The 18,084-nt window shown below is 42.0% G+C and overlaps 1 protein-coding gene across 1 annotated transcript in view; it reads left to right on the top strand.

Moving 5' to 3' along the window:
• Positions 1-18,084, top strand: part of LOC144763161 (G-protein coupled receptor family C group 6 member A-like) — a 297,057-nt gene that overhangs the window by 187,140 nt on the left and 91,833 nt on the right. The window contains exon 3 of the mRNA XM_078648489.1: positions 1,970-2,824. Within this exon, the coding sequence (XP_078504615.1) occupies positions 1,970-2,824 (855 nt within the window). The remainder of the gene's footprint in view (positions 1-1,969; positions 2,825-18,084) is intronic.

The raw sequence follows: 18,084 nt of genomic DNA, 5'->3' as shown, positions 1-18,084 counted from the left end.
AGGGAAATGAATAGGAATTTTGTTTACTGCAAAAAGTTGTACGAAAATACAGGTTAGAAGGGATGGGTTTTGTAAGACAACCCAGTAAATAACTTTTAATGTCCAGATTAAACAATATCATCCTCTCATTTTCACCTTCCACACTGACTCTGCCCACCATCTATAAACCAAATGAATCACAACAGAGGTTCAACATTTTGAAATTTTATTTTTATAGCAGTACAGATAAAGAATTATGATAAAGAAGCAGGGAAGGCAAGCTGAGTCACACAGAGGCAATCTTTAATGTACATACCAAGAGCTCAAGGTAATCTGCGACTCTATCAATATCACAAAGACAGGTGCAATTCGCTGAACTCGTTTTAGATTTTATTTTAAGAACATTCTCTTAAGAAATTCCAATTCGTGAGTCTTCGTTTGCTGGCGCGTTTGATCTGTTAAACAAAATGTTATACACCTGCTATAAAAATAATTACGTATTGGTGTTTCTATATTTTTTTCTACATAATATGTGCTTTATTCAAGTCTCAGTTAGGGAATGCAGTGTGCCTCAGTGCTAGCACCGACGAATCACCCCGAACCTTTTCAAACAGCAGCTGAATTTCGGGGTAAAGTAGTTCTAAAAAAATTGTAAAGATTTGTCAAAAGACACCAAAGTTATTAGCAAAAGAAAAAACGCTTTTCCTATAGAAACTAGCTCCTGTGAGCAAAAGAACAGTGGTTTTCGAAATGCGTTGGGTGTGCTAGTTACTATATAAAAACAACTGGAATTATATTTCTGGCGTGCACTTTACTTTGGCATTGTTGGAGTTTGGGAGTCTGCATACATCAGCTTCCCACACCTGTGCATGTGCCACAATTGTTGGGGACAGAGGCCCCAGAGGAACTTGTTGAATATAAAATATAAAATAAGGCTTTTGCATTTTAAAATGTAGAAATTGTGATACAAATCTCGTGCAAACTGCTTTTTTGGGGCTTACCTTCCAGTGTAAAGTCCTGAATTGCATTAGACAGTATCCCTACAGTAACACAAAGTAGCACTATGTACAACTTTATATCTAGGAAGAATACCACGAGTGGGTACATAGATTCTTCCATCCTACAACCCGTGGATTTTGATGCTAAGACCTAACTAAAAGATGTATTTTCTCCAGACCTTTCTAACTTTGCATGTGTGCTGCACTATACAGGACATAGAAAAAGTTGTAAAGTGTTAAACTTAGAATTTTGTGCTAGGAGGATACCCTTACAGTATAAAACCTGTGCTTGCCACACACACATCGTTTTTCTATGGTGCAAAGGTTTGTGCAATGGTTCAAGGCAAGCTGTGGGTCACAAGCCCTGGAGGAAAACAGCAATAGCACCATATTTTAGAAGATACGGTACTGTTGTGGTCTTCCCTTTTCAGGCAACACAGTGCAACAGCTTTAGTACTGTGAACTGTAAAAACTTATTAATCTGTCCCTTCATTTCTCCAGACCAAGCAGTCTTAAAATTCAATCCCTACCAATGTGGATGCCATGTGAGTCCTGTATCATGTATTCCTAAGTGTCTTAAGGAACGTTTCCTGTACATAGATTTGCATATCTTTATGGCCCATTATCTCTATATATGCCTGTGATACTTTGAGCACTCTGACCATCTACATGGGATGATTCTAGCTATAAAATAGGTAAATGTGTGATAGGGGCTAGGGAGAGGTTAGGGGCTCCATAGGACAGCGGTAGTGAGGGAATACATGAAAAAGGAGATCAAGGGTGGGGGCACCAACAAAGATTGTCACAACTGGTGCCACCAATGCTAAAGCTGACCTTGCACATTTTATTACTGTCATATATGAACATATTACAAAAACACATTGTTTTGATTTAACTTCTTTGATTTCACTCTGAGGAATTATGTTGCTATTGTTTGGAACTTTTTTTAATATTGTGGTATATAAATAACAGCATTATTCTATTTTACACAGATCAGTCACGCATCATCCGCTTCCATTCTCAATAACACAGTGAAGTATCGCTCCTTCTTACGCACTGTTCCCAGTGATATATACCAAACAAAAGCCTTGGCCAAGCTGGCCAGCTCCTTACGGTGGAACTGGGTTGGAATAATTTCAAGCGACGATGACTATGGGCGATCCGCGCTAGGAACCTTGTCTGCAGACCTTGAGTCCCTATCAGTGTGCATTGCCTTCAAAGAGAAGCTTCAGTACAATGTCAACGATCCTCAGATTTATTCACAGATACGCGAAATCATTCAAACACTAGAAAACACCTCTTCAGCAAATGTTGTCTTTGTGATTTCAAAAGCACCCTCTCTCCTGAAATTGTTTAGTAAAATCATCAAGCACAATATAACGCGTACTTGGATTGCAAGTGACTCTTGGGCAACATCTGCTCAAGTGTCTGGTCTGGCCAACATTGAAAAAGTTGGCCCAATCCTTGGTTTTTCTTTCAGGAAAGGCTACGTTGAAGGCTTTACAAATTATCTGCAAAATTTACAGCCTTACCCTGAAGGAGTAAATTCATTTGTTGAAGAGTACAAAGAGCTTCGCTTTGGCTGCACTGATGAATACATGCGGTACAAGAATTGCAGTAAACCTGCAGCAGAAAACTGCAATGCTTCTGACACAGTCAAATTAAAATCACCACTGACTTGCACTATACAAAATATCTCCTTGGCAAATGACGATTTTTTGATTCGTTACATTCACAATGGCACAGCTTTCAGCGTCTATCTTGCAGTCTCAGCGATAGCCCAGGCCATCCAGAAGTTAATTTGCAACAATGGAACCTGCAAGAACTCCAGCTTCCCTCCATATCAGGTACAGTGAAATCAATAATATCCCTTAAATAAAAAAACTATCATGCATTGCAAAGTTGTGCTGATTTCCAAGCCAAGCTCTCTTCAGGGCAGGTTTTTCAGGTCCGATAAATTGGAAATGCACCAGCAAGATTCCCAGGCATTTTTCTATTAAAAATGTAAGAGTGAACTGGGTAAACTGTTTCATTCAATGAAATGGTGTTTCTTTGATGGTGGGGTTGGAATTCTGTGGGGCTACAGTGAAACTGCTTATATTTGAAGACTATGAGCATGATTTCAAGATTGGTAAAAAGAATATTTTGTCTCAAATGTGGTAATGTTCCCTATCAGCTAACTCTCTGTCTGCCTGCCTCATTTAGAGATGGGGGAAGCATACAGTTTCTATCGACGATGCCCCGTAGGCCCAATTAAAGCAAAGCTTCCTCCAACTGCTGACCAGAGTAGAGACTGTCGAAGGAAGGGCATTACATCAACTGCCCTATTTATGGTGGACAGTGTAACATCCTATTTTTCTGTTCATTGCCTGCCAAATAAAACGCGATAGTGAGTGACAAAAAATATAAAATAAAGACCCCGCACACCTGGGCGAAAGCCCTATGATATAGGGGTCTTTAGTTTTTTTTGTCTTTCAGAAACCAACTCAAGTCTGAGAATCTTCTTCTGAAAGATAAATAAGTTTAAAGGTTTAGAGAACAGCAGTCACAATCTGATGGTGGCCGTCCATCAAAACGTTTTACTTTGAAGACAACCACTGTGACAGTGGTTCCTTTCAAGATACAGAGATAACCATTGGGCCTGCTGTCATCACTAAGGTCCAGATGTAGGTAGGCTTTTACCCGTCGGTAACGGCCAAAATCGGCCCTTACCGACCGGTAAAAGCCTTTTCCTATGTACGAGGCTATTTTACCGATTTGTTAAATAACGAATCGGAATTTACCGATTCGGTATTTACCGAATCATCGAATCATCATTTACCGATTCGGTATTTACCGAATCGGTAAATGAGATGTAGAAAGCAATGTAAACAGTGCTTCTGGGCTTTAAGAATTTGTTATTTACCACCAACTATTAGTTGGTGGTAAATAAGGAATTCCTATGTAAATGCATAAATGTGCATTTACACCTGTGCCATGTGACAGACATACATGCCCTTAGAGCATGTATGTATGCCGCATGTGCACACCAGAACTAATCAGGGATGCAACAGGGTGTCAAAGTGACACCCTGGGCCCGATGTAGGTAGCCCTTTACCGATCGGAATCGGCCGAAAATACCGATTTTCGGCCGTTTCGGATCGGTAAAGGGCTATCGAGATGTAGGGGCACATTTTAGGTAATTTTACCGATTCGTTATCATTACCGATTCGGTAATATGTACCGATTCGGTAATGATAACGATTCGGTAAAATTACCGAAAATGCAATGGAGGTAGCCTATTTTCCATCAGCACATGGCTTACAGAATCGGTATTTTACCATGGAATACAAATCCATGGTAAAAAACCGATTCCTGTGTACATGCACATCTGTGCATGTACACATGTGCCATGTGACAGACAGACGTGCCCTTAGGGCATGTCTGTGTGCCACATTGCACACATGCCCGTTTTGGGGGTGCTAGAGGGTGTCAAAGTGACACCCCCTGCACCCTTGTGAATTCTTTAATTACCGATTCGGTAAATACCGAATCGGTAATGCCTAATCATTCCTATGGGCTTCAAAGCCCATAGGAATGAATGGGCATTACCGATTCGGTATTTACCGAATCGGTAATTAAAGAATTGTTAAGGATTCGGTAACGAATCCAGATGTTGGGACCTACATCCCATTTACCGATTTTGAAATACCGAATCGGTAAAATTCGGTATTTCAAAATCGGTAAATGGGATTTACCTACATCGGGCCCCCTGCCACCCTTGAATTTTTCCCAATTTTACCGAATCGGTAATTACCGATTCAGTAATTGACATTCATTCCTATGGGCCTCCAGGCCCATAGAAATGAATGGCAAATACCGAATCGGTAATTACCGATTCGGTAAATACCGAATCTTAACGATTCGGTATTTTTTACCGCTTAATTACCTACAAAGGATTTACCGATTCTAAAATACCGAATCGGTAAAATTCGGTATTTTAAAATCAGTAAAACCTATTTACCTACATCTAGCCCTAAATGTGTTGTATGTTAGTCCTCCATTGTGGCCCAGGTAATGCCCTCGGCCAAACTGATGGACGGAGTACTGTACGCCCAAGTATAAGGTGTGTCCAATATTTGAAAGCTATTTTTATAGGATTATGGCGTGTTAAGTGATAGGGTCAAAAAAACATATACGTTCTGATTTTGAGATTGAGCAGAGGATATTGCATGTCTGCCTTGCCATAGATTAAAAAACAGCAAAGGTTATTTGTTGCTTTGGAAGTAGGTTGTAACTGTATAGATTTGCTGATTAATGTTCAGAACATAGGCAGCAACTACACAAGTAGAGTAGATTGTGGTGGCAGATTTACCACTGTCATACAATCTACTTAGCGACATTAAATTCATCAATGTATTCTACATTTGCTCCAAAAGCAAGAATTTGCTGCAAATCCTTTGTCAAAAGTTCTCTTAACTGTAAAGTTTCCTGGTGCAAAGTATGTTTTCATGGCAGATTTTAATTTACTACTTACTTCTAAATCAGACCCAAAATACTAATGGCCTGATTTAGGGTACAGCTGATGGGTTACTCTATCACAAACATGACGGAAAGACCTTCTGCTTTATCACAAGTGTATTATATGCAATGGAAATTATAATATGGCAAACAGGATATCCACAACGTTTCTGAAAGAGAAACCCATTCGCTGAACTCTAAATCAGGTCCTAGGTTTTAATGGATTTGAGAAACCACAAAATGTGGTATCCCAACTCACTTTCAGACCAGTGCAATTGCAGATTGTTCCATTGGTTACAACACCAACTATAGTTGTTATTGAGTGTTGTAGACAGTGTGAAATCGGGCCTAAGTGGTACTTTGCAAAAAGCCTTGAATGAGTAAACTTTCAATAAAACCCAGAATAATATTACCAGACCACAGGCATTTCCTCCAGGTTCTTTCTAGAGTAAATAGGTTGAGTAAAACAGTGTGTCAGGGAAATCCATGCGGAAAACATGTGTACAACTGTTTCTACAAATTATTACCCCTTTCACTGATAAAAAGGTAAAATAGTGCACAGTGTTTGCCTTTCCCCTCTTTGTACCATACAACAGCAAGACCTTTCATAACAAAGTCATAAGTATTTATTCATGCAAAAGGGGAAATCAAGGGAAAATATAATTTTCCCTATTAGAGTCCTTTTGCTTTCATGACATTTTAATGAGCTGAATTTTCCCCACACCTGAAGTTACTTGTAATTAGATATTGGTGTCTCTTTGGTGCCATTTACTCTACCGTTCATTATGAGGGCCTTAGCCTTCATTTTAAACTTGCATGGAAATTCCTCAGAATTGGTTGATGACTGTATTCTAACTTTTTTGTCTATTCTATCATTTTGCTGTTGCTGGTCTTTTACCCTCTTTATCAATATGTGTTTATGCTAGTCTAGTTAAGGACTTGGTTTCTCCAGCCATTTCAGCTTGTACTTTCAGCACACCAGCATGCTCATAGATGAAAGTGTAGCTGAGTTGACCCAGTGTTAGAAAGTCATCCTTTTGACCTTTTCACCCCCATTTTTTGATGAGGATGATGAGAAATCTATAGAGCATGACAATTATCCAGGGGTGTCTAGGCGCTGCCTTTGATCAAATCAGTACGAACAGAGAAGTAAACAATTAGACTGTGAACAACCAAGTTTTTGGGCCCTTTCTAAATTTGAAGAGACTATGTTAATTTTTCAACGTGATAGGTAAGGAGTTCCAAAGGCTGGCCATTGTGGCAGTAAAGCTCTTACCGCCCCATCTCAGCCTGCTAACTCTAGGAACAGTTAGGTTTCTCAGTTCAGCCGATCTGAGTGCTCTGGCAGGAGTGTATGGCTTAAAAAAAATTGTCATCTGTAGTGGATCCATGTTGTTAAGAGATTTAAAAGCGATACATGATGATTTAAATAGGATCCCCTTAACTGCAGGTAGCCAGTTTAGACTGACCAAAGCTGAGGAGATTGAGTTAAAGTTGGAGGTTCCCAACAGTAATCTTGCCACTGCATTCTGGGCCGTTAGAAGTTTATTGATGATATGCCGTGAAGCACTAGAGAAGAGGGAATTACAGTAGTCAAGTCTTGACGAAATCAGCACTGATACCACTGTCTTCCTAAGAACCATAGGTATTGCCGGGAGGATTTTCCTCAACATTTTCAGGATAAAGAAACATGAAGAAGTGGCGTAGTTAATTTGTGCTTCAAAAGACAGCTTGGTGTCAAACAAGACACCTAGATTTTTGGCTTTAGTCACTGGCTTGGGCAAAGGGGCCAATTGGTCCAGCTACATCTGTTTGACCAAAATGATGGATTGTTCCCCAGCAGCAGAACTTCAGTCTTGGAAGAGTTCAATTTCTGACAGTTGTCTGACATCCACTTTGCGATATGGCTCATACAGTCTTAAAATCTAGTTGCTGTCTGGCTGGCATAGCTGCTCACCGAAACGACGATCTGTGTATCGTCCACATACGACACAAGGGCAAAGCCGTAGCTTCTTACTAGAGTAGCAAGAGGGGTGACGTAGAGGTTAAAAGCATTGGGCTCAGGGAAGATCCCTGGGGAACTCCACAAGGCAAAGTAAAGGGGGATGACACCATATTCCCCAAAGCACCTTCATGAGACCGCTCAGACAAAAAGGAACTTAATAGTATTGCGCCTTACCCCTGATCCCGATGGAACTCAATTGGTCCTGCAGCCGCCCATGATTCACAGTATCAAAGGCTGCTGAAAGGGCCAGGAGGATCAGAGCTGCATCCCCCCAGTGTCCAGTATCAGCCTGAGCTCCTCTATTGCAGTAATGAGAGCCAGCGCTGTGCTGTGCTGTGCAGGAAACCCAAATTGTTACGGATCCAGAATAGCATTGTCATTGATAAAGACAGAGAGTTCAGTTTTTTTTGACTTTTCAATTACTTTTGCTGGAAAGGGAAGTCTTGAGATTGGTCTATATTTGAGGGTCTCCTTAACATCCAGATTGGGTTTCTTTAATAGAGGAAGTATGAAGGCTTTCTTCCATTTCATTGGAAAATTTCCTGTTGGTCGTAAACATTGACTTAAAAATCGCAGTTAAAAGAATGGCTATAATTTCTGGCAAAATATTCAACATTTTGTGAGGGCATAGATCAAAGGGAGAGCCAGATTTAGTGGTAACAATAAGTTTAGAGGTTTGTTTAACTGTCAATGTATTAAAATAGGAAAGGGTCAGGGGAGCTGTTTCAGAGTGAACAAGTGAATTATCAGAGAAAACTCATTGGACCAGCTCAACCGTTGTTTGAGCCGGGCATTTATTCTGCTGTACAAACAAGTCAAAGACAGACTTGACTTTGTATTGGAAAGATTTTGCTAATACGTTGCAAAAATCTTGACTAATACTAAAATCTGGTACAGATGGCAACTTTGCTTTACTGTAGTGAACAGGGCTTTAGGGCATCTGTTGGGCGCCATGATTTTCTTAGAGAAGTATATGGCCTTTTCCCTCAGGATAAGTTTCTTAAAGGTTTGGAGAAAAGACTTATATTCCATTTGGGTAGTTGCATTATCATCAAGTCTCCACTTTCTCTCTGATTTGTGACATAGTTGTTTCCGAGCTCTCAATGTGTCATTAAACCATGGTTCTGATGGTGTTCTCCTAGATTGATGACAATGTTTGGGGGGGCGCTAATTAGGTCAAGGCCGAATCAAGCCAGAAGTGGTATTGTGTTGCGGCTTGATCCGGATCAGTGAAGAGATTTGCCAGAGATTTTTGAAGAATGGTACTTACTTAGGTACTTATTTTCCTTCTAACGGTATTTTAAAAGTGATCTACAACTTTTTACTGTGTGTTTATTGTGTTTTTAACATTGTTGGAACCAGAGCGACCCTGCTCCTGCGTTCTACATACTGTGGCCAGGTTCGTCCGTGCGAGCGGACCCACCATTTTGAGGGTAGCCCTCACTTGCGGTCTAGTGGTTGGTGAGCAGACTCCATATAACGACACTGGGGCAAGCCCGTCTGCGCCCGTCCGCGCCAAAACCGCGCCCAGTGCCAGTGATGCTGCTCATTTCACCAGCGGAAGTACGCTTCTCTCGGGTGTGGCCCCCCACTATACTCCCGAGAGACCCTGCTTAACTTGGGTGAGGACGCGCACGAGGGACATCTCTCTTTTGCGGTATCTGCTCTTCAATTGAGTGACTTTGTGACGGGGGTCTTTTATCCTGTGGACTTCTCAATGTTAGGTCTTTGCCCAAACATACAGAGGAAATCCAATTACTGGTGGAATCGCATCAGTTAGATGCCCTATTTATCACCGAGACCTGGACCCACCTTGATTGTGAGATCGAGTTGGGTTGGGCCTGCCCGCAGGATTATAAAATTCTTCACCTCCCTAGACCTAAAGGACGTGGTGGTCAGTTGGGGGTCATTTTTAGGGCTTCCTGGCTTATTGAGACTATTGACATAGACCCGGTTATTGGTGCTGATTTGCTTGGCCTATCTATTAATAGTCATTCTGGGACTATTTTTACGGTGATCATCTGTTATAGACCGCCCGGGACTTTTAGTATCCAGCAACAACAGTTGCTGCTTACCACCTTTACCAATATGGCTGCCTCCCACAATAAACTGAGAGTCCTAGGAGATTTTAACTTGTGGTTGAATGGCGCCTTGGATGCAGGGCTGCTCAACCTTCTCCATTCCTGTGAAAGTATTGGTCTCCACCAATATGTTATGGGAGCCACTCACAGGGCAGGACATCGGTTCGACCTGATCTTTTCGGTCCTTCAGCTAGTGTACCTGAGTGAACTTCTGCCCATGGACTGGACTGATCATTTCCTTCTTAAGTTCTATGTTAATAGCAGTGGGGCCCGAACACAGGTTCAAGGTGCTACCACTGAATTTATGTGCAGGGACTGGAGAGCCTTTGGGCGGCTGCGAACTACTGATGCAGTATTCAAGGTTGGAGATAGTCTTTCCCCAGACTGTCAGGTTGATGAGAACTACGCTTCTCTGTGTCTCAGGATTACCTCGAGGGTAGATTCTCTTGCCCCGCTAAAAAAACGCAGGTACAAGGGCAGAGCTTCGGTTCCTTGGTTTAATGATTCTTTAAAGGCTTTAAAACTAGCCTGTAAACAGGCTGAAAGGAAATTGAGGCAAGGTTATACTAACTCTAGCAGATTGCTCTGGAAAGCTAAACTTGCCAAAAATAAAGCCTTGATTCTTAAATTCAAAGCCGATTACTTCTGCTCTACGATTTGTACTGCAGCAAACAGTTCTAAAAGCATCTTTCAGATTCTGAACGGTCTAAGTAGCCCCGACTGTTCTAAAAAGTCGACTCCCCCTACGCAGACTCTTTGTGACAACTTGGCTTTGTTTTTTAAGTAAAAAATTGATGCCATTATTCACGAACTTAGCACCACTTCCAACCTGACTTGCTCCATGAGTCTAGGGGATGGGGGTGCAGAGGACGGAGTTGGGTGCCCTGGTTGGCAGCCTGCTAATTTACTCTCTGAGTTTCCCCCCATTATGGAGGAGGATCTCGGCAGTCTGGCTCGGGGTATTTCATCGGGATCACCTCTGGACCCTATTCCTCATAAAAGTTGGAAAGACTTTGGAGATGAACTATTTCCTACCCTCTGCAGGATTTGTAATCAATCGTTGGTTAGTGGTACTGTTCCTGCATCCTGGAAACAGGCTCTGGTATCCCCGTTGTTAAAAAAACCTTCCCTGAACCCAGAATGTCTAAACAATTATAGACCAATTTCCTTGTTACCGTTGCCGGCAAAAATCGTCGAACGTTGGGTGAGCTCGCTTCTTTCTAAACATCTGGAGCAACATCAATTTCTGGATCAATTTGGCTTTCGCCCAGCCCATGGGACCGAAAGGGCCCTGGTTACTGCCATGGATGATCTTCGAATGCGTGCAGGCAGAGGTCAAGCAGCAGCTTTGATTCTGCTTGACCTGTCTGCCGCATTTGATACGGTAAATCATGTGATCCTCCTGGAAAGATTGAGTGAGGCCGGGGTGGGTGGCAATGCCTTGCGATGGTTTCGCTCCTTCCTGCTTAACAGGAAGCAGGCGGTGTCTCTCCCCCCTGTATTATCTCCGGTGTCTCCTGGGGTGCCTCAGGGTTCGGCAGTTAGTCTGATCTTTTTTCAACGTTTATCTGAAACCCCTGATTGTTCTGATCAATGCTATAAATTACGCAGGAGATACCCAAATCATCCTATCTTGGGAGGGTGAGGAGTCAATCCCGATGGAGACATTTCATGATTGTTTGCGAGACACGGCTGGCTGGCTACACAACAACTCACTGCAGTTCAACGCTAGCAAGACTGAGGTGTTGTTCTGTGCTGGAAGTCGGATCCCTCGCCCTTTCCCGGATAATTTCTGGCCTCCAGAAACATTGATAAAAACTCAACCGGTCGCTACTGTTCGCAATTTGGGCGTTATGCTGGACAGTAAGTTGAGCATGGAAGGTCAGGTGGCGAAAACGGTGTCCAGCTGTTTTGCCCTTATTAGGTCTCTTCGAAAGATGCTACCGCTACTTCCCTTACAGGCCCGGGCTTTGATAGTCAGATGTACCATTTTGAGCAGACTCGATTATTGCAACGCCCTCCTGCTTGAGTCACCGGGTCTGCTGCTAGATAGACTTCAAAGAATTCAGTCCGCTGCCACCAAGCTGGCTCTTGGTTGGCCTAGAAGATCCTCTGCCTCAGCGGCGCTGGCTGAGCTCCATTGGCTTCCGCTTAGGCAGAGAATATCTTTCAAATCCCTCTGCCTGGTCTTCAAAGCCCTTCATGGGCTCGGGCCTTGCTCTCTGCAAGCTAAATTTGTCTGGTACACCCCAACCAGAGCACTTTGCTCAGCAACTGCATGTTGGTGAGAGAACCCAGATTTAAGAAAGCTAGGGCTGGGGGTAGATCTTTTGGAGTCGCTGCTGCCAAACTCTGGAACAGTCTGCCCTTGTAGATTCATCAAACGGAGGAACTTCTCCTCTTTAGGAAACGTGTTAAAACCTGGCTGTTTCCGAAGGTTTAACCTGTCGGACCTTTTTTGTCACATTTTCTGTTCGCCACTTTGTGGAGCCTTGGCGCCAGAATGCCTGTAAGGTGACAGCTGCGCTCTATAAATCTCAGAAAAAAAATTAAATAAATAGAGAGCTAGCCTCTACATTCATCCAGGGGCGACTGGCATAGGGTTCTCTGGGAGCTTTAAGATGATTTTTTTGCGGCGGTGATATGTCAAATAAGATAGCCTTATGATCTGACCAGATCAAGGGCAGAGTATCAGTCCAACTTAGAATTGTGTTATCTAAGACTATACCATCTAAGCGGTGTCCTGCATTGTGTGTTGCACGCCTCACTAGTTGGCACATCTCTATTTGATCGAAAAGTGCTTTAGTATCAGGGTCAGCACATTTTTCTAAATGGAAATTAAAATCCCCTTGCAACGTGGAATTCTGGTGTTTCACTTTGTGAGCTAACAGGGTGCCTAAGTGTTCTAGGAAGGTGGCCTTGGATTTGAGTGGGCGACAGAGTAAAATTCCTTATTCATGTTAATACAACACTTGAAGCTGGATTTAAGAATAAGGGCAATGTCCCCGCCTTTCTTCTCTTCCCCGTCCATTTTGTGGATTTTGCTCCCTACAGATAAGGCCAGCACTAGATCCGGGTCCGACGAGGCGTCTGCCCAGGTCTCTGTGACAAAGGCTATTTTTATTTGTTTGGACTCCACAAACTCTAGAAAAGCAATAGCGTTCTTGATTAATGACCTCAAGTTGATAAGAACGCAAGATACTCCTCTGAGGTTTGCCTTATTAACAGTGTGGGTTTGGGTGGATGTTGAGGTGTGCAGGGTTGTCAGGCTGCAATTCATGCATTGCACTCGCCCTGAGCTTGGCACAGCTCAAAGCATGGTCCAGTATATGTCTTGCCTGTCCATTGTATCTCGGTAAGAGTGTCTTGACTATGCTGTATTACAGGCTTCAGACTTGCAGTATCTGACCCAAAACCGGCAGCATGGCCGGCGCTGAGCATGTTCTGAGCGCTGTCGGACACAGACGGGCTTGCCTTTGGTGCACCTTCAGCGCGCCGGCAGTGCACTCGTGGGCGCGTCCGCTGCGTGCCCAGATTTCGCCCATATTTTGTAGTGGGCTGCTGATCTACAATAGGCTAGATCATCACCTCCTTGCAAAATGGTGGTCAGCCGGAAGTAGGTTACCCGTTATACTAATCGGATCAACTCTCTCCCCTACAAATGGGAAGAACCTGGCGGCGGACCGGAGAGTTTAACCTACTGTCAGTTGAGGTGCACGCTAGTTGCTGCCAACAAGTAAGTACACCGTGCCAGTTGTTTAGACACCTTAAAGTAATACAAATTAGTCAAAACAGTAAAAGCCTTTTAAAATAACTTTCCCCCCTGTTCCAACCTGATTGCACAGATTATTATGCTCCTCTGAAGGTCGTGAGCAACACAGGCAAACACGAGCGGCGCAATGCTTACTTTCTGCGTCCACCTTTCTTGCTGAATGATACTGATGGTAACTGACTCTGACTGTACCCTAGCCGATAGTTATGGCATACCATGTTCACCACTGTTGAAGAGTGAAATTCTCGGTAGATTTCCAAATAGAGGCAACCACCCATAAGCCAATCATAGTTAAAAGATCTACCAACTTGCCATACATTTTATTAATGGGTCAAAAAGTACTTAAACCACTCAGAAGAGAGCAACTAAAGAGAATGGAAGACGGTTTCCAATGATGTCTCCCATTCTTGTCCAGATTGAGATAGCTTGGAACAAAGATCAAAATCTTTATGTAGGCATGAGCCATAATTAGTATTTCAACACCAACAGATATCGTGGTTGGGCAGTTTTAGTTTGGAAAGGTATGTTGGGGTAAAAAATGGTTGATTGCAATTATTGTATAGTGTTTGAATAAGGATGGCTGGACATGCAGTAGTATGAAACTTCTCCCATATTTTCTCCCAAAAAGGTATAGGCCAACTGCATTGTAAGTAAGATTCCCATGTAAGTTCGATTTTGGATTTAGGTCTGTCAGTTAAACTTAGTCACAATGCTTAATAGAATAATGCAGCTTAGGGTTAGCTGATGAACCCTGACCTTATATAGGAGAGGTTGGAAGGAACCAGGTGTGATGGTAAGCAGTGGTTTCAATCAATCAATCAATCAATCAACAAATCAATAAATCAATCAGTCAGGTGTTTTTTAAGCTCAACTACTCACCTGTAAGGGTCTCAAGGCACTGGGGGTGGGGTCGCAGGTTCCAGTCCATCAAGAAGAGGGTCTGTCGAAGAGGCAGGTTTTGAGGTTACTTGCGAAGATGAGGAGCGATGATGTCTGTCTGAGGTGGAGCGGAAGGTCGTTCCAGACACTGGCCATGCGGAAGGAGAAGGTGCGGCCTCCCAATCTGGTCTTTCTGGTGCAGGTGACCACGGCGTCGGAGAGCAAGTTTGATCATAGGGTCCTTTGGGGGTCATGGAATTTTGGTTTCAAAAGCTTATGTTGTTTCAGACATTTAGGGGCAAGACTACATGAGGAGGAAAGTGTTTCAAAACGAATTACTTCATTGTTATGTAATTTAGCAACTGTAATTAAAACTTGATTAAACCATTGACACCATTGACATCAAAATAGTGCCTTTCCATTGTTCAAGAGCCATGTTTTATGTTTTATGCCAGATTGCATGTTGAACAAATTGTTCATAATGGGATAGGTGAGTTGTCAAATTTGGCTTGAAAATGGAACATGCGTGTGATATAACTGAAGCAATCCAAAATAATGCAGGGTGAGACATATGAGGGATATGTAAATGTGAGAAAGGAGAAATCAAGGCAAGTCCCAACAAAAAATATTATTTGAAATAAGAATCAGGGGGATCAGAGAAACAACCCTGGCGTTGCTAGATACAAAAGGCAGTATGATATAGGGAAAAATCCAGGAATTGACTTCTCTTGAAGACCTGGGTAACTTAAGGTCTTGTAATGATACGCAAGAGGGTTTTCTGTTCCAGAGAAATCTAGATAGAAGCTTATCAATGGCTCTTAAATATTTTGCAGGAATTTTAAAGGGTAGCTTCATAAGATAAAAATTAATGACAGGAAGAATCATCATTTTGATTGTGGAAAGCCGGCTCCAACATGTCAGAATAATGTTGAGCTGCCCTGTCTTAGGTTAGCAGTTCTTGAGAAAAGAGCGTCGATATTAGATTTTAAAGAGACTCTAAGATTGTTTCAATTTAAGGTCCCCACACATTTCATCTTAGCAATCCATGTTCCAAGAGAGGCTCATTCCAGCAATGAGGATTCTAAACAAAACTTATTCAAAAGCATAATTTCAGACTTTTCTATATTGAGTTTATAACCCAGCATCTCCAAGTATGCTCTTAATTCTTCAAAAAAATATGAAAGGGAGGTTTCCGGTTTGGAAATATAAAGAAGGATGTCATCCGCGTATGCTGATAATTTAATGTGGGTTTTCTTTAGTTCAAAATCGGAAAAGCCATCAAAAAGTTTAAGTCAAGAGCAAGAATAAAGAAGAAGAGTGACAGGGGACATCCTCGCCTCGTCCCCTTCTTAAGAGGAAAGTATGGAGATTGTACTCTATTGATTATGACAGATCATGACAGATGAGGGGAGAGTTTAGTAAAGTAAAGAGATAAGATCAAGAAAGTTTGGACCACACCCATGCGAATGAAGTGATTACATAAGGAATTGCCAATTAACTCTATTGAATGTCTTTTCAGTATCTAAAGCCATTGCTGCAAGTCAATGTTTAAGTTTATAGGCTTTGCTCAGAATATAAAAAAATAAATTATGTGAGTTATCAGTTATTTTTCGATTTTTTACAAAACCTGACTGTTCCATGTCCACTAGATTGGGCATAGGGTCGTTGAGTCTGAGGGCTAACAATTTGGTGAAAATCTTACAATCTGTGTTCATCAGTGATATGGAGCAGTAATTTTTGCATTCGGACAGCTCCCTGTAGTTTTCCGGAATTAGATAAATCACAGTTTCAGAGCTAGAGTAATTAGTTTGTGAAAGAAAGTGAGCAATTAAAGAAAATAATTTAGGGATCAGTAATTTTGAAAAATGAAGAGAAAAGTTGATCACAAACTCATCCGGACGGAGCACTTTACCCGCTGGGAGATGTTCAATCCTAAAAACAGTTCCTCCACTTGTAATAGTAGCTTGAGTGTAGCTAAATCAATATGCTCAGACTTGTGCCTTTTAGAGTTAGAGAAGTATGTCCTAAGAGACTCCTCTGAAGGCAGAGATTCCGGAGTATACAGATATTGATGAAAGTCCAAGTCACAAAACAGGGTAGCACTGGATTGGTTAGTAATTGATTTGGTAGAAGATTTTTATTGGCAACATTTCAAGTAATTCGGCTGAGGGCTAACGATTTGGCCAAAACCTTACAGTCCGTGTTCATCAGTGCTATTGGGTAGTTACGTTTGCATTCAGACAGCTCCCTGTCATTTTCTGGAAAAGGACAAATCACAGCTTCAGTAAATGAGGCAGAGGAATTAGACTGTGAAAGAAAGTGAGCAATTAAAGAAAATAATGTAGGGATCAGGAATTTTGAAAAATGAAGAAAAAAGTTGATCACAAACTCATCCTGACGGAGCACCTTACCCGCTGGGAGATGTTTAACTCCTGAAAACAGTTCCTCCACTTGTAATAGTAGCTTGAGTGTGGCTAAATCAATATGGGCAGACTTGTGCCTTCTAGAGTGAGAGAAGTATGTTTTAAGAGACTCCTCTGAAGGCTGAGAATCCTGAGTATACAGATGTTGATGAAAGTCCAAGTCACAAAACAAGGTATTATTGGATTAGTAGTAATTGATTTGATAGAAGATATTTCTCTCCTACATTTCAAGTAATTAGCTAATAAAGTACCCGTTTTGTTTTTAATTCAGTAAAATCAGACTTTAATCTAAAGTAAATTACCACATGCTTTCTCTGTGGTCGATTTATTACACTAAATCTTCGCTGCTACTGCTGCATCCAAATCAGCTTGGTTATTTTTGAATGCCAAATATTTGTGTAAAGCAGTTTCTATTGTTGGTTGTTGAAATAGATATTTTGGGACCTAAGCAATGATCTCTTTGGATGTTGAGTGGCTTATGCTCTTGTAGATGGATAATAGCAGGGATAGCCTTTTGCTTGAAAGAGATCATGTCTGAGTCCTCTGAATTATCCAGAATACCATAAGGTTGCATGTTATTTCTCCAATTCCTTGTCTCCAAGTCTTCAGTAGTTCTTTTGAATAATTCAATTTCATTTGCCAAATAAGATATATCTGGGCTTGACCCTTACACATCTCTGACCCATTGCTCAACAGCCATGAAACGTTTTTCATGGGAAGACCATTTCTCCTCAATGTATAATATGAAGACAAACGTTTCCACAACAAAAGGTTTTAGAGCTCCTTTTTATGCTGCATAAGGTTTTTATTGACGTTCAGCAGAATGGAATGGATGTCATCATTACACAGCCAACATTATCATAGGATAGCTAAAAAATAGTCATTGCTGATGAACAGTAATGAAAACAACAGCCGGTGGTCTACATCGAGGCCCGGTAAACTTGTAACATAGCCCCCTCCACCCATTTCTCCCCACGCTCTCATGGTGGGTCCCAGCAAGTGACCCAAAATAGGTTCATAACAAACGGTCTGTGTATGTCCATGGTGCATCCATCGACAAGCTTGGAGCTCTACCCACACCCTCCCTGCCAAAGAAGGTGTATTTTTGGAGCATCATGTCATACTGTCCCAAAGGTGACCATTACCCCTAGCTCTTTTAACTCAGCCAACATGGCAGACCAGGCTCTCAAGCCATCCTCCAGTGTATCATGCCTAGGGACATGCCTCATTTACACTTCTTCTGCAGTCACCTATTCGGAAATGTCTCTGAGCCAGACTGTATATGTGGGGGTCATTGACCTAAGCCATTTCAATGTTATACGTCTCTTTGCCAGCACTAGTCCAAGCAGAACAAACTTCCTACTAAGTTTTTTGTTGTGGGAGAGGGAAGCAGACCCAACAGCATCTGTTGTATCTCGAGTGGCACATGTACATGTACATGTATTTA

The sequence above is a fragment of the Lissotriton helveticus genome, chromosome 6, assembly GCF_964261635.1.
Source record: "Lissotriton helveticus chromosome 6, aLisHel1.1, whole genome shotgun sequence".
Classification (NCBI taxonomy): Eukaryota; Metazoa; Chordata; class Amphibia; order Caudata; family Salamandridae; genus Lissotriton; species Lissotriton helveticus.
This window is presented reverse-complemented; position numbering and strand designations above follow the sequence as displayed.